Consider the following 22,762-nt stretch of genomic DNA (forward strand, 5'->3'; position numbering starts at 1 on the left):
ATCAGAAAAATGTACTTCTTGCAATTTCAGATGAAAACTATATCTAGTCACTCAGCCAAGAGTTAGACAATGTGGAGAAATTTTTATTCTATTTAATTTAATTTGCATCTCCAATATTAGTTAAGTCTTTTGTTAAGCATTTCCTGTGTAAAGATTCTGTTTGTTTAAAAAACAAACAAACAAAACAACCACTTTGCCAGACAAGGCAAGCTATAAACAAAATTATGTACATGGGAGACACTGGAACAAATGGTATAAAAAGGTGTTCCTTTCAACAATATAATTGGTATCAAGTTTGCGGATTCTTAATAGCTCTTGAAGGTGTATTATTAAACAGCTTTTCCAAAGCCAGAAAAATGAGCAAACAGAACAAAATAGACGGGAATGTCAATACAAAGTATTTATAAATTAAAAGTGCTGATAAAAGCTGTTCTAAAATACAGCAGTGTGGTTAGCCATGCTGTTATAGGTCTATAGTTACTTGACTTAGAACTTGCCTAATAACGGATTGTAATTTTATAATAATTTTGAATTCCCAACTCTTGTAGAGTAGGCTTTACATATGGTTTTTCATTTTTTATAACCATTACATTTCTCCCCCCCACCCCCCAACATAACTTCCACACTTCATACTGTAGATGTCAGTATGATGTTCATGTGATAAAGGTTCAAGATAAATGCAGTTTATCTGAATCAACTGCACTCTGCTACTTTTGTTTTTATTTGAAATAGGAGTGCCCTCTCACTGAAGAATTAGGACTATCCCCTTCAACTAATGTGTCATATTTGCTTCTGGCCCTATATATTTTGAAATCAAAGTATTGAAATAGAAGCTATTTTAGATCATTTAAAAAAAATAATATAATAAATTATTTCATTCCAAGGCCTGTATAGTTGAATTCTTAGTACTAAGCCTGTCTGGTTTTATAGGCAAAGGGATAAGAGAAATGTTTTAAAAATGAACAAACATTTCTAAAATTGTTTACTCCATTTTACAGAAACTAATACATGACTGTGTATTCACTTCTTGTGAGTAATGCATCCATTGAAAAGTCATGGCAAGAACGCCTTCATAGCACACATGTATTCTCTTTATATTTAAGGGTCTAGAACAGGAACCGGCAACATTTGGCACGTGGTCCACCAGGGTAAGCCCCCTGGCGGGCCGGGCTGGTTTATTTACCTGCCGTGTCCACAGGTTCCACCAATCGTGGCTCCCACTGGCCGCGGTTCGCCGTTGCAGGCCAATGGGGGCTGCGGGAAGCCGCAGCCAGCACATCCCTCATCCCACACCGCTTCCTGCACCGACGAACTGCGGCCAGTGGGAGCCACGATCGGCCAAACCTGTGGATGCGGCAAGTAAATAAACTGGCCCAGCCCACCAGGGGGTTTACCCTGGCAGGCCACATGCCAAACATTGCCAATCCCTGGTCTAGAATGTCTCCTTTCGTTCCTAGGCTTTCAGGACAAGCTTCAATAATGTTTTACCTCTAACAATCACATTTACATTAGTTTAATTATCACTAACTCAAAGACTCGAATGGGAAGAGGAGGAAAGATTAAGGGCCAAATATAGAGGTTTTAATAACGATACTGAGATCCTGTATTTTCAACTGTCTTCAGCAACTTAAGCTGACTAGAGACATACAAGTAATATACAATTTCCCCCCCCTTTTTTTTTAAAGCTGAGACTTTAAAAGCCATAAGTACGCCAGCATAATAATAGGTCATCTAGCACTCCATGGATGCAATAAGCACAGCTTTGGCTTTCAGAAACAGTTCACAGGAGGCCAGGTCCCTTTTTTATTTTACATTTTTATTACAATCCACCCACACCACCAAGTATTAACACTGAACCCTCCTGTTCTTTTTTTCTTCCATAAAAAAAAAAAAAGTGTTGCAGACCAAGCTGAGGAGATTTAAAGTTACATCAAGGCCTAAAGAGCAGAGTAAAGGAGGCGAAAATCTAAAATGAAGAAAAAGTTACAGTTGTTTGGTTCAAACATATGATTAAATAAAAAACAAGTTAATAAAAATTTAATTTCTTCTAATCTATTTTGAACAGTTTTCACAATTTGGAAATATATTCAATAAAAAAACATGTAATGTAAAAGCTCTGCTTTAGGAATAAAAATCCACTTTAGAAAAACAAATCAGAATGTACTATATGTTGCAATCATTGTAACTATATTTCTTGAGGAAAATCATTCAGCCTTTGGCCTTTTTTCCTTTCACTGTTCCCAAGGCATGCCACTAATGTGGCTTATAGATGCATCATTGCACATATTACCCCTACACTTAAAATTCACTTTGATTTCAGAGATATTCCCCATACTTAAAATAGAGAAATACCACCAGAACTGGTAACATCTCTAATACATCAGAACTTTTAAGTGTGCCCAGCTGTAGGCACCAAACTAGTCAAATGCTCCTACATTAAGCATCACAATGGGAAATTACATCCATCAGCTGGATTCAAAGGTGCTTTTCTTTTTATATTCAAACTAACAAAAAAGGACCACAGCTGTTGATGTTGTATACTCTATTGAAGAAAGCTTCTAAACAGCATAGTATGTCGGAAATACACGGTACTTCCAAACAAACTATGAATGCCTCTAAAGATCTGAGTCATAAGTGGGGCAAGAAAACCACGTTTTAAATTTCTGTTCAGATTTTATTTGAAATCTAATTCAAATTGTCAAAGCTACAAAAAGGGGGAAAACATTTGTGTTATTTTTGCTATGTCACAACATTCTAAAACAAAAATATCACTACTGCCAGCAGATCAGATACACACATTTCTGATGAAATCTCTAAACACAAAAATGTTTCATTTGGGGAAATAGTCACAATGAAGATATTTTGTACAATATAAAACAATGACAGGTCTACAGATGCAGTTACTCATGAGTATACACATGCATTCACAAAAAATTCAGGAATGCTTTTTTGTTTGATTTTTTTTTTTTTGTTTTTTAAACAGACTGTTCAGGCACAAAAACAAAACCGCATTTCCAATAAGTGACAGCATCATAAAAAATATGAACATTTTGTCAGTGTTTGCTTTTCTTTGACTTCTTGTGAGATCTGTGTGGAGAACGGGACTGCGACCTGGATTTTTTCCCTGACTTTTTAGGGGACCTGGATCGTGACCTTCGTGATCTTTTGGGTGTCCTTGAGCCAGATGGTGACCTGAAAAATAAAGTTTCATTACATACCGACAGATAATTCCTTTGCTTTTTTTCCTGCAGCTATATGGCCCTTTCCTCTGACCAATTTTAGAATAAAATCAGGGGAACTCCGTTTAGCAGATCTAATTGGGACCGGGACCAGATAATCAAAACTTCCGATAATGGGCAATCATCATTTTAAGGTGTGGAGTTGCTTTAAAATTAGCTGACCCCTCACAGAGAAGCATTAAAACATACCCGCCCCCCCATACCTACTTAACAGAATATACAAATCCCTAGTTCTTGCAAACAATGTTTTGTTCATTTATTAACAAGAAAACCAACATGAGTTTTTAACAAGTTGTACAGATATTGATCATTTTTACACACTTTTCTCTTTAACCCTGAACATTATAGGGACCATCTACAGCAATGTTTCTCAACCTTTTTGTTGCAATTGCTCAGGGCCCCACACTACACTGGGTCCAGCTAAGTTAAATGCTTCAGCCCCACCACATGGAGCTTGGGCTGACAGCCACTGCCCCATTACCCGGGGCTGAAGCATCCATTTCCCATATCCCTGTGTGTGTGCTGGTGATTAATATGGAGAGACGGATAATGGAGGCTCGGATAAAGGGGGTTCTACTTTATTTGTCATTTGTAAACAGAAATGACTGACTGGTTATCTAGGCACACATCAGTTAGCGTGTACAATTTCTCCCCTCGTGGTATGTTCACTGACTCAGTTTCAGTGCTCAGAAAGTATGAGAAAAACAGCACCAATCAGTGTCACTTAAAGCAGGCAAATAATGCACAAGCTTTCTTATGTGGTTCTGCAAATGCACCTTAGCCTCTGCATTAACACCAACTTATTCCAACATTGCTCGTTTCTATTCCGTGCAATTATGCTAAATTGTGTTGAGCAGGAAAATATCCAGCATTCTAACCAAACATGTTCATGGGTTGTGACCAAACCCAGGAGTCTACAGACAAATGGATAATGAATAAACCTACTGCACCATCTGGTCCACTCTTAATGCACGTGATTAATCTCATCTAATCTAAATTGATTTCATGCCTCATCAGGCTATATGACCACTGCATGAACTCTGTAGAAAGATGTAATTATCCCCAAACAACTTTCTGGTTTAATATAATTGCTAACTTTCTTTACAAGAAGGTGCTTACTTTTGCTTGAATATGAAACATCACAAATATAATGCACCATAACAATTTGTCTCTTCTCCGCTGAGTCACTAATAGTAGAAGCTGAAACTTCAGGAACATGACTACAATAAAATGCATATAGCAATCTAGACTTTCAGAGCAATCTTGAGTTTTGGAATGCAAACAGAACACCACAAACCACATAAAATATTAATGAGAAATGTATCTGATCTCATGCATAGTATAAACCAGAGACCACTATTTTGGTGAGAGCAGCAACAGGATAGTTGCACCATATCTAGAGTAGGGAATTTAGGAAGTAATTCTCCATCACTGAAAGCCCTAGCGTAGACAGGGAAACAGTGGTTTTCTTCAAGACACTGCTAAAACGTATTCCACAAACCACCAAAAACTTGTGTCTACACCAGAGCTCTCACCAGTGAGAATCTTTGCTAAAGTTTCAGAGTAGCAGCCGTGTTAGTCTGTATCCGCAAAAAAAACAGGAGTACTTGTGGCACCTTAAAGACTAACAAATTTATTTAAGCATGAGCTTTCGTGAGCTACAGCTCACTTCTTCGGATGCATAGAGCATTATGCAAGGCACTGCATTTAGCCGTATGGAGTGGTCTATGCATCCGAAGAAGTGAGCTGTAGCTCACGAAAGCTCATGCTTAAATAAATTTGTTAGTCTTTAAGGTGCCACAAGTACTCCTGGTTTTTTTTGCTAAAGTTGCATTTCTCAAACATGACATGAAAGATACTGAATAATAGTTAATGCTGTGGCGGTGTGTGCAAAGGAGGCTCTGTTGTCAATCCCAGAACTGGGGGATTATTATTGTAGTTTGGCATTAGGCAAAGGAAGGACCTTGAATCATACAGTTTATTGGTACAGCTGCCTTGTATAATTTAGGGTAGATTTCCAGAAGAAATGCCTAGCTTACCTTTTGGCTTTTTTACTGACATCTCTAGGAGAATCTTTGTGAGATGACCTGGAACGTGAGGTCTCTTTGTGGGATCTTTCAGATCGCTCTGAGCGCTCTGATTTTGGTGATGGGGATTTTGCTCGTCTACTGCCACTGCTGCGAGACGGACTGGGAGATGTACTGTGTCGTCTTTTCCTTTGTAAAATAACCAAAAATAATAATTTACACACACATACACACACACACCCCTACAAAAAGGAATCCCCTCCGTTTGTATAGATTCTGTTCCAATTTAATATGCAGTTTCATTCATTCATTCCTTAAAAATAGCGCAGTGCTATTTTTTTTTTTAAAATCACAGCTTCCAAATAGGTCAGTACTTGATCAGACTTTTTATCTGGGTCACAAACTACAACCTCTGACTGATCCCTGTTTATGGATTGGTGACAAAGTTGCAATTAAATACAATATTGCTACAAGTTCTTGAAAAAGCAACACAAGTTACAAATAAGGCAGCTATGCTTACTGAGCTAGCGCCAAGACTCCAGCTAAACACATACGTTAGTAGAGGGCCAGTATGCAGACTAAAAGCGACTGTACAATTAAACTGTTTATACTTTCATAATGAGGTGAAGAATATTGAGATCAGAGCAATTTACTTTTCCTAAGTAATTTAGTTTTAGATCCAGTTTTCAGACCAAAAAGTTATTTCACAGTTAATTTATTCCTAAAATCACAGCTAAACACAGTGCATTGTTTTCATAGAAGTCCTATTTGTACTCATTTTTCCAGATGCATTGACTGAAACAAAAGGTTCAGAAAGTTACTTGAGGAGTGGTTTGGGCAGATTAGAATACAAAATCTGTTAAACTCAGAATCCTGTGTTTTACTGTCCTACAATCAGATTAAATTTTAAATAGCTGAATTCCTTTATTACAGCAAGAACTACAAATAAAATTTAATTTAAAGTCTAATATTGTCTACAAAGCTATTAAACAAGTGGTTTCCATGTGCTCTGGGACAGAATAAAAGCTGCACCTCTCTTTTCTTGTTGGTGTACATTCTTCTTTTTCCTTCTTGTCTTTGGATCTGGATTCAGATTTTTCCTTGTCTTTCTTGTCTCTCTCTCGTTCTCTTTCCAGCTCCTTTTCTTTTTCCTGAGTTATTAAAAACAACTGAGATTTAGGTAAGATTTGTTCTATGATACAGAGAAAAGGTATCCAGTGTATCCACTACTGGGTTACAAGTTTGGCAGGACAGGATCAACATTTGAATCTGGGGAGCAGGAGAAAATAATGGTTACACCAACCCACAAATCTTAGATTTACTTTTACTGATAGGTTTCATAAAATGTAAACAACATCTTAACACCTAAATTTTCTAAATTTCCATTTTCAGGAGTCAGAGGGTACCTCTATCTACTTAAATATATACATTCTGGTCCCTGTCTTGAAAATGAAACTATAGACTACCTTATGACTATGTATCCAACGTTATAGAATAATGAAATCAAAGTACTGTACCAGTCCCCACTCCTCCCTGTAACAGTGTGTGCTGTAACATGCACCAACAATAACATTAAAAAGAAGACAATACTGGATGATGGCTGAACATGTGTTGTTTAATTTTGCCAGCTGGATCTCATCTCTCCTCTCCCCCCCCCCTCCCCCCCGGATTACAGGAGACAGGACTTTACAGTTAGCGAGTTTGAGCACAGGCACTGAAACAAGATAAAATGTGGGCTTCAACACCATGTCTATATTTTTGTTATTTCAAAATTCCCTCTGTAGTTCGGAAAATTCTACTATACTCTATATCAGGAGGATGAAGCACTCCAGATGCTGCAATAACACTAAATGCTGCTTAGCAGCACCATAATTATAGATGCTAATATAGCAGCCCAGGAACTCAAATGGACTGACTTTTGAGAAACAATTATAATATAAATGCTTAGATATCTCAAAAAGATTATGTTCTACATTACAGTAAATCCCAGGACAACTATATTATTTCTAATGTTGTATCTTTTAAATATGAAATAGTTACAGTTAAAGCATTAACCTTGCATTGCTAGTGCACTACACCTGCTGTAGTACAATTACACACTACCATGCCACTGAAGTCAATGGATTGTTAATGGGCTAGCTGGCACGTTTGGTAGTACAGCAGACTAGTTTCAGCTGGACAGACCTGGAGCATTTAGCAACAATGAAGCTGTTAAACAGCTAAACACTGCTATTTTCTCAAACTGATTGCCATACTATGAGGCAACTTTACCTTTGAAATGCTCATTTATTGTAAATTAAACAGGCAGAAAAGGGCAACCATCTCAAAGCTTAATGCACTAACTGCAAATCAGCCATTTATACACCACTCTTTTGCAGAACTGCTAGGTTTATTTTGCAGCAAACCCAAAGAAAAGAATTATTCACCAAACAGAGAAAAACTGCACTCTTGATGCCAGTGTTATAAAGAACGTAATTTATAATTGCCATATTTAATATTTAGAATTTATATTTTTTACATTTTATTTACAATTTAATGAAAATTAAAAAAAGAACAAAGCCAGCTAATGACAGAAATCTATGCTTACAAACTGCTAGAATGAACTCAGATGAAGATCAAGCACTTGCAGAACACACATAGCATCTGACAAGGTTATTTAGGTTGTGATTTTATTTTTTTAAACAACTTCATTTTACTACATACATCACCCTTGCTACACAAGATAAACACCACTTCTCTCTCCAATTATAGAGAAGACAGAGTAAGGAAAGACTCTTTAAATGTCAACTACATTTAAAACAGAAGTTACTGGTTTCAAACACAAAGCACCAACAGCTACCGTCATTCTCCAGATGTGTATATTTCCTCCACAGATCACCATTCTGGACTTTGACAGGTCTCTTTCCTAAAGGTGACCTGCAAATCTATTTTTAAGTGAGTTACCTTACATTTGTGTGCTGAATGCCCCAAAGGAAGAGAGTCAGAGAAGCACTCAACACAAATTAGTACATTTATGTTTAGCTTCCAATAAATTGTCTGGGTCGTTCCAAGCTTTGCTGTGACATGCCAGAAGCAATAATTCTGTAATTGGGTAATGGTGGCAGACCAGGTGCCAGCTTACGCCAAGGCCCCTAGGCCTCACTGAATACTGACAAATGCATAGCTGAAAACCCGTCTGGTTCACCTGTTACTTTTAAAATAGGTATTAGATTTATAATAATGTGTTTAGTCTTTATGGCATGCTTGCCGGATGCTGCATGTATTAATCTTACTTATAATATCTGTGTCCTATGTTTTGTGCATTGTAAACCTCTGTAATTGTGTAAGTCATCAAACTGGAAAGGAGTATGAATTAATGTAGACATGCTAGTTTCTTACAGAAGGTGTTAGGTCCTGCCCACCAACAAGGCCCACTGAAACCAAATGAGCCATTGTGAAACATCAAAGAACAAGGACTTTGTTGATTGCTTCCCCCACACACACACCAAAGAAGAGGAGAGGTGCAGGTGGACTCATCCCATCAACTTGAACTCTGCGTGAAGGGAATAAAAACTCCTGGAAAAAGGAACAGTAACTCTGTGCTGCTTAAAATCTGAGGTGAGAAGATTTAAAGCATAAGCAAGAGGGCCCCACGGCTTGGCCTGGGTTAGCCCTAAAGAACATACAGAGTATGTCTACGCAGCAACTAGATACCAGCTGACTCTGGCTCGCAGGGCTTGGGCTGCAGGGCTGTTTCATTGCTGTGCAGATTTCTAGGCTAGAGCTAAAGCCCAAGCTCTAGGACTCTCCCATCTCACAGGGTCTTAAGAGCCCAGGCACCTGCCTGAGCCCAGAAGTATGCAATCAAACAGCCCCGCAGCCCGAGCCTGCTGGCACAGGCCAGCCGCAGATCTCCACTTGCTGCGTAGACATGCCAACAAAGCTTGCACACAACAGCAGCTTCTATTACTTTTTGGAACCTAGGACTAACTTGTGTGTGTGTGTGTTTACCTGCATTAACTGTGTAAATAACTCTCATTACTTTTCTTAGTTCATAAATCTTTAGTCAGTTTATAATAGGATTGGCTACAAGTGTTGTCTTTGATGAGAGATCTATGGTGCAGCTGACCTGGGGTAAGTGACTGGCCCTTTGGAACTGGGAGTAAACTGAGTATTATTGTGATTTTGGGTGTAAGGGACCATCTATCACAAAGGCAAGCTTGCCTGAGCGGCAAGATAGACCGAGTACCCAAGAAGACCGTCTGCAACTCCATGTTAAGGCTGCTATAGCGCTTCAGTCAAGTATGAACTCCTGATGAACTCTAAGTATAGAACTCGCAACCTGTTTGGGGTCTGTGCACTGCTTCCTCACAGTCTGCCCTGAAGTTGGTACTTATGCTCGTGAGCCACTCCAGACAGCCTGACAGCCATCATTACTAGAACTCAGACTGTGGAGTCAGACCAGAGAAGCTCAGGTTAAAAGTGTTTTTCATTTACATGCCATGGTTTTGAGAAGTTCAATTTTTATATTGTTTTGGACATATTTTAAAAATTCTGTAATGTAGCACTTTCAGAGCTCCTCTGAGCCGGCTCTGGAGGCCACAGAGGACTAACAGTAGTGGTAATGTTGGAAAATGATTCATTCTGGGGTGCAAGCACAAAGCTGGAGTTAGCTAGAACAAACTGAGGTGTAGGGAAACTAGAGTAGTTTCAACTAATGTGTGTCCTGAACGCCATTCTCTCTCGTGCTATTTGGAAGCATTTGACAAAATGAAGTTTTTATCAATTTACCAACAGAATAGTCAAAAATGTGGAACACACCTTTAAGTGTAAACTGAAGATTTTTTTCCACTCAAGCCACTCTACCTTGTTTTATATACTCAATAGGGTCTATAAGTGACCCTCTCACACTTCTTTACTGATTTGCTACAACAGAGGTGGGCAAACTGCGGCCTGCAGGCCACATCCGACCGGCAGGACCCTCCTGCCCAGCCCTTGAGCTCCCGGCTGGGGAGGCTAGCCCCCGGCCCCTCCCCTGCAGCCTCTGCTCGCTGTGCCGCCAGTGCTCTGGGCGGCAAGGCTGTGAGCTCCTGCTGGGCAGTACAGCTGCGAGAGCCGCCAGCCTGCCCCGATGCTCTACATTGTGTGGCGGTGTTGCTGGCTCCAGCCTGGTGCTCTGAGCCGCATGGTAATGGGTCAGGGAGCGAGGAGGTTGGATAAGGGGCAGGGGCAGTCAGGGGACAGGGGGGAACAGGAGGGATTGGATAGGCGTCGGAGTCCTGGGGCCATGTCAGGGGGCGGAGGTGTGGATAGGGTCGGGGCAGTCAGGGGATGGGGTGGGGCGGGGTGTTGGATGGGAAGGGTCGGGGGCAGTTAGAGGTGGGGGTCCCAGGAGGGGGCAGTCAGGGGACAAGGAGCAGTGGGGGTTGGATGGGTGGGTCAGGGAACAGGGAACAGGAGGGGTTGGATAGGCGTCAGAGTCCTGGGAGGCCTGTCAGGGGGCGGGGGTGTGAATAGGGGTTGGAGCAGTCAGGGGATGGGGGGGGTTGGATGGGGGTGGAGGGGTCCCAGAAGGGAGCGGTCAGGGGACAAGGAGCAGCGGGGGTTGGATGGGTCAGGGGTTCTTAGGGGGTCAAATCAGGGGGCAGGCCGTTTGGGGAGGCACAGCCTTTCCTACCCGGCCCTCCATACAGTTTCGGAACCATGATGTGGCCCTCAGGCCAAAAAGTTTGCCTACCCCTGCGCTACAAGCTATTTTTGGCAGCACTATTTTTCTACGCATTGTTTTTTCCGCAAAATACATTTACTGTTAGAACTTTAACTGTTGAGAGTTTTCTTCTCAACACATTCTGATGGCAAGGACCCAAATCACAATGAACTGCATTTGGATTGAAACACTTAATTTAACAATATAGTGGAATGTCAACTAAATGCATTTGTTAATACATCACCTTAGTGCAACACTAAATCTGAAATCTAGAATCAATGCTGAATATATAAAGAACATTTCTTACCCTCTGAAGAAGTTTGTCTCTGTAGTGTTCAACCTGTTCCTGAAAACTCTGGCCTGGTTTCTTGGGTCTTTTTCCAGACTCCAACTCATCTTGAAATTTCATCACCTTAAGCTGCAAAATTAATAACGACCATTTAAAGTACATTTTTATTGGACTTAGTATTCACAGGTTTTAGACAACTGGCTGAAAATGAAACTTGGTTGAAATGAATTATTTGTGTATTTTGTTCTCTCAATATTAAATGTACAAGTGTCACATATGAAAGGACATCAACATCAAAGTGGAGAAAATGGGTATTTGACCTTAGTCTCGTGCAACTATTTACACACTTAAGAAGAACTAAATAAAGACTGAGATTTGTTTACAGTTATTCCTGGCTACCACTGAAACCTCTACTCAATTAGTGTCCATCATTTGATTTTGCTACACCCTAAAAATCTCTCTCGGAACACTGCCTATATATTTCTTGCAAATGAAAGTTTACTGTTACCATACCCTGTTTCAACCTCTCATTTGCAGGTTTTCTTAGAAATTGTCTTTTTTTTCCATTTAACCCCAAATTCTATCTGACTGAAATGATACACAAGCCAAAATTATCCTTTTCTTCTGGGATGTTTTTGTAAACTAATTCACTTTCAAGGCGGATTATTTTAATGATGTAAATATTCTTTCATACACTGTCCATTACAGTAGGGACTTTCAGCTCACTAGCACTGCTATAAGTAATGTCATCATTACTGTGATGGTATCTCAACAGTCACAGTAGTAGCCAGGGAGTCTTTTGGATTTTTCCTGTGAGGAACTTCATTTTTTTCTCTGCACATTAAATTTCCCATCAAACTGGTTCAGACCATAAAACTTTACTCCAACTTCTCACCTTTTTCGAAAGCCTTAATTTAACACTATTCAGTTTCTGCATATAAGCGGCACTGAATCATTAAGCCAGGGGTGGCCAACCTGTGGCTCTGGAGCCATTCGGCTCTTCAGAAGTTAATATGTTGCTCCTTGTATAGGCACTGACTCCGGGGCTGGAGCTACAGGTGCCAACTTTCCATACAGGTGCCAACTTTATTATGCATGGGAAGATTTTTAAAGTTGACGTTACTAAAGTATGTGCCAGGGGGTGCTAACTGAAGCCAATGTGCCAGGGGGTGCTCACTGCTCAACCCCTGGCTCTGCCACGGGCCCTGCCCCCATTCCATCTCTTCCCACCCCTTGTAATGTCATTTTTATTTCTTGTCAGAGTGCACTAGAGATCTCAGCTTTTCAAGTATCACAGCCCAATTCACAGGGCTTTAAACTGAGTAAAATGTTGGAGAAAATGGTGCCCATGCATTTTTGCATTGCACCTGCAACGAAAAGCCCCCCCATTGCTGATTGAGCCCATGCTGAGGAAGGGCCTTTAGTTCCACTCCCACTTAGCTCTTCAGCCGATCAGCCACTTACAGGTGTGTGAGAAGAGGGGCTAGAGACAATCTGTGCTCCCCAAGTTCAGCAGACATTCTTGCAACTCTGCTTGGAGGAGGAAGGGAGAAGGAGCAAGTACTACATGCCGAACTAAGACCATCAGTTAAATTCCCCACCTGCCTAGGCAGTCTCTGCCTCCCTTGCTTTATGACCCTGGTACTTGGAGCAGTAAAACTTCTATCACTTGTTCTATCTGTGGTAATAGATAGGAAGAAAAACTGGAAAGAGAAGAAACTTTGAGGCAGGTAAGTTACAGAGCCACAAAGGGACCTGACAGTCCCTGAATAGCCCAAGAGTCACACCCACTTGCCAGAAGAGTGGAAAGGAGGAGGAGCAAGGAGCAAGCTGAGGCAGATGGTGGCGTGGAAGGAAAACAAAACAGAACTGAAGAATAGGGCTGTACTTCACGTGACCCTTCATGCCCTCATTTTTCATTCTTTAATGCATTTTTCCTAAGTACATATAACTCTTCTATAAAATAGAATGAACTTAGGAGAATCCATACTGCAGGGCTAGAATTATTTAATTCAAAATATAAAAACTATATTTTTGGTATAAATCCATTTATTTTATTTTTAATTTTTTTTATTATTTATTTTTTAACACTGACCTCAATTTCTCTGAGTTTGGCGCGCTTTTCTTCACTCATTTCAGAGTACTTGATTGATGACTTGGATTCAGGCATTTCTTCTTTGATGGGATTGGAGTACATATGCTGCTCCTCTGATTTAGAACTCTGAGTATCCTCCTCATCTTCGCTTTCTTCTTCCTGACTTGAAAGGGCAAAAGTACAGAATCTATTGGTATACAGATATCTACTTGATGCAATAATTTGCTTGAACATTACAAATCTTACTTATTGAAATGTCTGTATTTCTTACAGTCTTAGGTCTGTACTTCTGCAGATTTCTAGATAAGTTAATCTTATAACTGATACACCCAAACTTGCAATTTAATGGTGGACTGTGTCAGAGATTGACCAGGTGCATGAGGTAGCTACCCTAATACCGTTTTTTTGTTGTTGTATGTTTTATTTAACAACATTTAGGCTTCAGTTATTTTACACTGTACACTAAATGCATCCCAACAAAGCACTTCAAAAACTATACAAACTCAAGTCACTTAGTCCATAATTATGCTGATAATTATGAATCTAAAAATGGTGACCCAACACTATTTACAGGATCAGGCTAAGTGATGTAATTTTTTCTTCTTCAAATGTAGTTAGTTCCAAAACAAAACAAAAGTATTCTGTTTTTACATTTCTTCCTTCAGTCCTAGGAACAGACATCAAAAGTATCAGACTCTATAATGGTATTCCCAAACTCACCACTAGAGTGCTGCAGCTCAACACATAATCCAGTCTACGATGCTGTAATCATTATTATTGATGCTCTCAAGCTACTTAAAGAACAAAAGACCAGAGACTGCTCAAGAACTATAACACTGCATGAGGTCTAGTAGTATCCAGAAAATCATATATATATGGGAAAACTACTACCTGCTCTTCTGATTCAAAATAGAAAGTGAAGCTTTAGATGGGTTCACATAACTCTATGCAAGTCTCACATGTCAAACCTCAGGTAGTACTGGACACATATTATTTGACATTAATGGGTTACTGAATACAGCTTCTTTTGAAAGAGTTCCACTGACAACATTACTATACAGAATAACTGATGAAATTAGAATGCAGAAATGATTGACAAAGATATGCAGTGCTAAAAACCTTGCTTCATATCTACATTTTCATATTCTCCCTCTTTTCAAATTTAATTTGGATTTTAACTAGGCCTCTCGATTAATTGCAGTTAACTCACACGATTAACTCAAAAAAAAAATCGCAATTAATTGCAGTTTTAATTGCACTGTTAAACAATAGAATACCAATCGAAATTTATTAAATATTTTGGATGTTCTTCTACATTTTCATATATATAGTATTCTGTGTTAATTGAAATCAAAGTGCATGTTATTTTTTATTACAAATATTTGCACTGTAAAAAACAATAAAGGAAATAGTATTTTTCAATTCACCTCATACACGTACTGTAGTACAATCTCTATGGTGAAAGTGCAACTTACGTAGATTTTTGTTTTGTTTTGTTTTGTTATATAACTGCACTCAAAAACAAAACAGTGTAAAACTTCAGAGCTTACAAGTGTACTCAGTCCTACTTCTTGTTCAGCCAAATCGCTAAGACAAACAAGTTTGTTTACATTTACAGGAGATACTGCTGCCCGCTTCTTATTTACAATGTCACCAGAAAGTGAGAACAGGCATTTGCATGGCACTTTTGTAGCCGGCACTGCAAGGTATTTATGTGCCAGATATGCTAAACAGACTTCAATAAGACAGCCCCTAACTTTCAGAAAGAAGCCTACATGGGTAAACTAGAAACATTTAGAGCCTTACTTTTGATTTTCTTCCTCTTCTGATTCTTCATGCTGGTCAAACAACTCCCATTTAGAAGTTGTAACAGCTGGAAGAAAAAATAAGAAAGTTCTAAAAACAAACAAAAATTACTTCATCTGAAATTTGTCATATGTAAATATTATAAAATGCAAAACTCTGTAGCATCCAGTGTTTGCTACAAATATCCCCTCTTTATGGAAATGAATTACCGTATACACTCGTTCATAAGCCAAATTTTTCTAATAAAAAAGGGAAGCATCAGAGAAGGGCATCGGCTTATGAACGCGTATAGAGAGGGGGAGAGATGGGACACAGGCCCCCCCCCCCCAAACAAACAAACAAAAAAAAAACAGAGGGGGCAAGGAGAGGCAGCACAGTCAACAGACCCAGAAGAGAAGAGGCGGGGCCAGAGTCTCCCCTCTTCTGGCCACGCTGCTCTCCCCTCAGCCTCTGAAGCAGTTGCAGCTCTGGGGCTGGCAGGCTGCGGCCGCACCACCCAGCCTGCCGGAGCATCTCTGGCTGAGTCAGACACATCTTCCCTTTGCCCGCCCCAGGTAAGGTGGGAAGGGATGGAATGGGGAGAGTGTGGGGGTCCCAGGCTAGGGCGGGAAGGGATTACACGGGGAGGGGTTATCTGGGGAGGTCCCGGGTTAGGGGTGGAGTCATGTAGGGGGTGGTCACAGGGGTTACTCCCCTGACCCCCAGCTTCTCCCCCTCTCCCTCTCCCCAAATTTCCCCACCAGTTGCTGTCCTGGCCTGTCAGGGTAAGCCATTGGTGGGCGGGGACATTTTGTTTACTTGGGTTTACCTCCGTGCCTGTGGACGCTCAAGGTAAACAAACCATCTTGGCCCACCAACGGCTTATGAATGGGTCATAAAAATTTGCCATTTTTACTTATCCATCTTGCAGGGGTCAGTTTATAAATGAACTAGCTTATGACCGAGTATGTACGGTACATCTTTAGTCAAATCTGCACTTCATCAGAATAGTTAAATATATTTCTGATTTATTATTTAATGACAACACCCAGCACACTTAGGGTAAAATTTTCAAAAGCACCTAAGTAACTTTCGGAAGCCTAAGTCCCATTTACAAAAGTGATATAGGCACTTATAAGTCTAAGTCTCAATAGCAATCAGTGGGACTTCGGAGCCCAAGTATTTGCATTACTTTTGCAACTGGAACGCTGAGTGTTCTTCAAACATTTTATCCTTAGAATAAAGATTTGAGAATGGGTAATCTGTAGTATATCACTAAATGTTTTCCAATATTTATTCATTATGCATGGGAAGATTTTTAAAGTTGACATTACTAAAGTATGAAAAACAGATGCAGAACAAAGCTCAATTTACTTCACAGAAAATTATAACTGAAGGAAGCGGTTATCATTGAAAGTATTTAAACTGCATGAATAGTTTTAGATAGCTTACTTACAAGTGTTCATGAAATGCAGCCAAGTAAAACACTAAACTTCCAATTTACTTACAAAAGTGCCTCAATTTTAAACGTTTTTTTAAACTAACCCTGAGCTTCCAATTCTGCTTCATCCACTGCTTCCCATTTTGAAGGGGCAACTTTGAATATGGGCTCATTCTTTTTAGACTCTTCAGAAGTATCCACTGTTGAGGAAAAAAATATAAAGAAAATCATCGTCCAAAAGTTCTCTCAGTAGATCTTAAATGTTTAATTTTATAGGGCATTTGCAGTGTAATACAATATTTAAGTGCCTTGTGCCATCTTATTTATTATTTGTATCACTATTAACACCCAAAAGGATTGGGGCCCCACCATGGTAGGCATTGCACAAACATTTAGGGAGTCATGGTCCCTGCCCTAAGAGATTACGATCTAAAAACAACAAATTATAAACTAATTTTGTTGACATCATAAGATTAAAAATAGAGTCAATCATGAACTCAACATTCTACTTATTAAATACTCTGTCTTATTCCTTGTTGCCGATCAATTTTTACATGTACTTCATTTTGAAATTCAAGTTTACAATGAGGCACCAGGCTATTAACTTTTTCAAGTCAAGTTCCTATATCAGCATTAAGTACATTATATCAGAAAACCTAGAATTCCAAATTACAAGTTGAACTTACAAGGTATACCGTCAAGATCATCATCAAGCGATTTAATAGGGATTCCATCAAGATCATCTATTGGAGCAGCATCAATAGGAATTCCATCAACATCTTCCAGTGGTGCACCATCAAGCTCTTCCTCAATGGGAGCTCCATCAAGATCATCTGGTACTTCCTTTAGGCAAATATATTTATTGTAAATTCTTAAATTCCTTCAGCTAGGGGCTGCCCAATGAGTGATCTACATTGTTTACTTTAATTTCTCTAATTCATTTCAGATAACATTTACTTACTTGCTGGATTTTTTTTTTAATTATAGCTTCAAACACACCTTAAATAGAAAATAACAAAGCGTTCCTAGTAGCACATATATTAGTGCATTACTCTAAACTGATATTTGCTCCCTACACTGCTGTGTAATTTCAACAGAAGTAACTAAATTATCTCATACAAAACTAGGAAGATGAAATTTGTCCACACATTATTTAAGAGTTCTGCCATCTCCATATATCCAAAGGAAAGGAGGATGAAACACATACATAAAGTACAGGGTTTGGCTCATGAGGCAAATGCATTAATTCACTGAAGGATACACAGCTGTGCACCTGACTTCAGATATGTGAAAGATTCCCTGAAAGACTTTAAACTGAGCAACTGGCAAATAGTCTCCCTCCTTGGTAGCAACACAAAGCAATATTCACATAATTAACCATTCCTAAAGAATCTTTCTAATACATTAGGCACAAGCACTTTCCTTCAGACTTCTATGCTTTCTTGACTCCATTCTTAGCATTCACAATACAATAAGAGCAATCCCACTTTCCATTTATATTTCAGTTACCATCTCTTGTATACTATATTTTGGCAGTGCTGCAATGCAAAGACTTGTTCAAATCCTGTATTTGTTTACTAGACTCCAGTGACTTGACCTTCCTCATTTAGGATATATATATATTTAGTTATAAAAACATCAGTAATGATCCATCCCATGCTCTGGGTGTTTAACAACTAGGAGTGTACAGTGCATCCCACTGTAATTATACATCCAGGCACCTCACACAAACATCCTTCAGACTACCTCTCGGGGAAAAAACCAAAAGCAATTCCTGGCTCTGACAGACCACGGTGGGGGTATGCAAACTGCAGAGGCCATCCTGCATAATGACATACCAACAATAGTTCCCTCATTTAAACTGGGATGCTTCCAGCTCAAGTAGCTCCACTAATTCCAACTGTGATACTATGGTTAATACCAACACCTCAAATTCCACCTGGAAATTCACAAGTCAGCTCTACCAGGTACTTAGAGTACAAAGTAAATGGCCTGTCACATTCTGCACTAGCTTCAGTTTCTAAATAGTCTTAGGATGTAACCCCATGATATACTGCATTACAGTAATCTAGTCTGAAAATGACAAAGGCATGAATTATGGTAGGGATAGCTCAGTGGTTTGAACATTGGCCTGTTAAACCCAGGGTTGTGAGTTCAATCCCTGAGGGGGCCATTTAGGGATGGGGCAAAAATCTGTCTGGGGATTGGTCCTGCTTTGAGCAGGGGGTTGGACTAGATGACCTCCTGAGGTCCCTTCCAACCCTGATATTCTATGATTCTATATCTGAAAGAAACAGTCACATTTATCTTCCAGGGCATAGATGGAAAGAAGTTCTCTTGGATGCTCAGGTGACATCTAACTGCCAAGTATCAGAGGGGTAGCCGTGTTAGTCTGGATCTGTAAAAGCAGCAAAGAGTCCTGTGGCACCTTATAGACTAACAGAGGTTTTGGAGTATGAGCTTTCGTGGGTGAATACCCACAAGTGGGCATGCATCCGACGAAGTGGGTATTCACCCATGAAAGCTCATGCTCCAAAACATCTAACAGCCAAATTTATCAAAATTCATAAATTTCAAACCTGTCATAAACAGCAGCAACACTCACTCAATCGGGGGTGCCAAAATAATCCTTGCCAGTTTTTCTGGTTGCTTCACCCTATTTGCATCATTATCAAGATTTAGTTTTAGTTAAGCCAAGCACTTACCTCTATTTCTTTTTCTTCTATAATATTTACAAGCCCCAAGAAAATATTCTGCAGTTTGATCAAAAAGGGTTCTGGATAAATCGCCCAGTCTTCCCATGCTCTGAAGCATGTCATTACCCGTTGCTAAAAATAGAAAAATGCTAGCACTTTGTAATAAGAGGTATTTTAAAATTATCAGTTTATAGCACAGCATTATAAAACTATAGTTTTAAAACATGCATTTGGCATATAATCAATTCTCAAGAGAAAAACAATACTGTATGTTTTCTGTACATAGAAATTAGAAATAAATGTAGATTAAAAGTAGCAAATGGCCACTCTCTGTTAAGGTTTTATAAAGTCTAATTATCAACTACTAACAAACAAAAAGGGTGAAAATAAGATTGTGTATTCTGTGTCCAGCAATTTCTTCTCACATTAAGATTTCTTACGCTGAAACGTACGTTGTCTAATACAAAACTAAAAAGTGACCCTACCAGAACAAATCCATTCTCAAATGCTACATTTCTTTCCCAATTCCATGAGTATATACTTAATTACATATTTAATCTATTAGTTGTTGTATTTTCTTCATTTACATTGATCTCTACCCATCGGGCAAAAACCTTCTAATAGAAAAGCTGTTTTTCTTCTTCTAAGCATTTAAAAAGTAATATTTGTATAAGGACACAGTTTGAACACAAATTCAAAGCTATCATCTCTATGATAAAAGAGACAGAAATGGAACTCTGAAAGTTCAAAATGGTACTATCCTTAATTTGGAAGTTTGGGGTTTAATCAACTTTTGTTATGAACACATTCTCTTGTGCAGAAGTATAATACTAATTCATGTTCTCAATATGGCATATTAACAATAATGCACATACCTTGAAATTTTCCGACTGTAAATGGCCTTGTATTGTACGGTAGGTAGCATTGAGATCAGAAAATATCTGACATAATTTTGTTTCAAAACTGGAATTAAACACATTTCTTATGTTAAACAGTGTAACATGAGGATTGTAATCTAGTTCATACTGCATGCACCTGGAACCTATTCCTTTTAAATACTGTGGTTTCATCATGAGGATTCATAGCCATGAACTGAACTATAAACCAAATACAGTTACCATATGTGAAATTTGCTTCAGTGAATGGTGGAATTACATGGGGAGATACCCATCAGTGCTTCAAACCCTTTAGACTATGTAGTAGGGATGAAGTGGCATAAAAGCACTGTATCCAGGCAGGAAACTGTCCCTCTGTGAAGACACCATGGAAGACAGCCATAAGCCTCTCTTACAAGGCCTGGCATGGGAGCATGCTGAGTGGAGGGCTGCAAAGTTTTGGAGAGTCCAAAGAGTGCTGCAGCCCACAAGGCAGCCTTGGGAGGCTACCGTAACTTTAACAAGGCTCCAAAGAAACCAAGGAGCAACAGGGTACAAAGGCTTGCTCCCTCTCCCTGGTCACAAGTTCTATACTGTGCCCCTTATAGTGCTTGGAAAATTTTGAGTTAGATTCTGTGCTATAGCTATCTTCCAGATTTTCAAAGGACAAAGTCAACGTTTAAAAGAGACTTCTGTCTGCTAGATTTACTTGCTATACTATTATTACAAGCAGCAACAGCCCCAGTTCTATAATGTGTATAGGGCTCCACGCTGGTGTGAGGGGCCACCTGCATGACTAAGTGCAGAAACTGGGGAGAGAGGGAAAGGGAGGAAGCTAACAACGGAACACCACAGACTGGAGGAAAAAATATTTCGATTTTCTTTCAGTTGTATTCTTTGTGCATTTGACGGGACTTCATATATAGTCAGTTTCTTGATTTCCTTATACAATATGCTTCTCCTGTTTATGTGGGCCTTTTACACAGCAACATTGGAGAGAAGAAACGTGATTGTAAAACAGTAAAATTCAGCAAGGAAACTTAAGGACAGATATATCTGAAACACCTAATAACTCATATTTTTTAAATGAATTTGATTTCAAGTTGCCATTGTCTCTTTCAAGCCAAAAGTTCAGCATGTTTGGAATTAAATTCAGTACAACTGACCACAAAATAAGAAACTGAGGTGATAAACTAGGTCACAAAGGAGCAGCTCTTCCTATCATTCTAATCCCTGCTGCTATTTGATCCGCTGATATGAATTAGGCTACAAAAGGGTGACAAGAGTAAGATGAAAACTAAGAAGCTAGGTGAGGGAAACTGTGCAGGGAATGGAAAGCAAAAACAGAAAATTGTTCAAGGCAGCGGCCTGACTGTTGCAAATGGGTACTAGGATCTTAAGGTCACTTCCAAAATTCAAGCCAATGAAAACCACGTGCATAGATGAAAAGATGGTCATGGGGGGGGGGGGGGGGGGACCCGAAAAACCAAGCAAAAAGGGTACACTTACGACATATTTTAAAAGCATGCTATATACTATGAGAGAGCACGATAAGCATACCCACACCAGTAAAGTGAGGAAGATTTATCCTTTTCTACTTACAATACAATATTACACTTCCCCTTTCATCCAGAGGGAAAAACTAGATGAATGTACTTTTAAAAGCTATAATTACATTCCTTTATTTCTATAAAGAATTCAAAAAACTTGATACTTACAATTTTCTATAATATGAAGCATTGGCAACTTTAGCTGAAGAGTTGTATAACACATCCGACACCAAATATAATCTTGCAATCTACAATAAAGAGGATCCAAATTATGACCAACTTTTAAAAATTTAAATTATGTTGTGATAATATTGTGATATCTTGGGATAAATAAAAGACATGCAGATTCAAAAGACTTTGGTCTATTTTAAATTAAATTAAACTAGCCTGATGCCAGCTTTCCTTTCCTATGTTTATATCCATTTCCAGCAAGAACAGTCATCAGAACTTCAGTAAATACATATGCTGTATAATCATATCAGGTAAAGATTAGAATTCTGATCTGTTTCTATATGTATGAAAACTCACAATATTCTATTCAGACAGTGAAAAGGCAACCTCCCATTCTTCTTCCCACCCATATACAAGGCTAATTTGGAAGGAATGGAAAATGTGAAAAGTTTTGAATGGAAAAATACTAGGCAAAGAGAGAATAAGAATTTGCTTGAACAAAATGGCACTTCTCAGAAGAATGGAAAACCAACTTCAAACTCTGGTTTTAACACAAACCCAGTATCATCTTAAAATTGGGAAACAATACTTTTAACTGCATGCACCCATTATAGAGAAAGATCCCCAAATTATACATAGTATGATTAAAGAAATTCTTCATACCTTTTTAGGAAGAGGTGTCTTCAGAATGGACAATGACTCCGTAACACAGTCTACAATTTCTTCAGCAGCTTCAGCATTATTAAGACAGAAAACCATTGCATCGCCAATATCGTTCTTACGAGGCGTTAATCCACGCAGGATTTCCTCTAATTTGTCTCTCTGCCTAAAATTTCACAGTGTTTTTCACATTTTCATATAAATTAACAGCACTTTGCCTATAAAGTTCTAATTAAGCTTGTAGTGAG

At 39.0% G+C, this 22,762-nt stretch overlaps 1 protein-coding gene across 7 annotated transcripts in view; it reads right to left on the minus strand.

Annotated features, from left to right (window-relative positions):
• Positions 1–2,660: 2,660 nt before the first annotated feature.
• Positions 2,661–22,762, minus strand: part of LOC120371789 (U2 snRNP associated SURP domain containing) — a 58,035-nt gene continuing 37,933 nt past the window's right edge. For 4 of the 7 annotated variants that reach the window (XM_039488038.1, XM_039488037.1, XM_039488036.1 and 1 more), the window contains 12 exons: positions 22,518–22,680; positions 21,852–21,931; positions 20,134–20,221; positions 19,268–19,390; positions 17,249–17,405; positions 16,667–16,762; positions 15,143–15,209; positions 13,337–13,499; positions 11,260–11,370; positions 6,299–6,417; positions 5,279–5,455; positions 2,661–3,192 (listed from right to left, as the gene is read on the minus strand). In XM_039488038.1, the coding sequence (XP_039343972.1) occupies positions 3,054–3,192; positions 5,279–5,455; positions 6,299–6,417; positions 11,260–11,370; positions 13,337–13,499; positions 15,143–15,209; positions 16,667–16,762; positions 17,249–17,405; positions 19,268–19,390; positions 20,134–20,221; positions 21,852–21,931; positions 22,518–22,680 (1,483 nt within the window). In that variant the 3' untranslated portion in view covers positions 2,661–3,053. Of the gene's footprint in view, positions 3,193–5,278; positions 5,456–6,298; positions 6,436–11,259; positions 11,371–13,336; positions 13,500–15,142; positions 15,210–16,666; positions 16,763–17,248; positions 17,406–19,267; positions 19,391–20,133; positions 20,222–21,851; positions 21,932–22,517; positions 22,681–22,762 lie in introns of all 7 variants that reach the window. The other 3 variants (XM_039488035.1, XM_039488033.1, XM_039488032.1) reach the window with 1 other exon arrangement.

The sequence above is a fragment of the Mauremys reevesii genome, linkage group 9, assembly GCF_016161935.1.
Source record: "Mauremys reevesii isolate NIE-2019 linkage group 9, ASM1616193v1, whole genome shotgun sequence".
Taxonomy (NCBI): domain Eukaryota; kingdom Metazoa; phylum Chordata; order Testudines; family Geoemydidae; genus Mauremys; species Mauremys reevesii.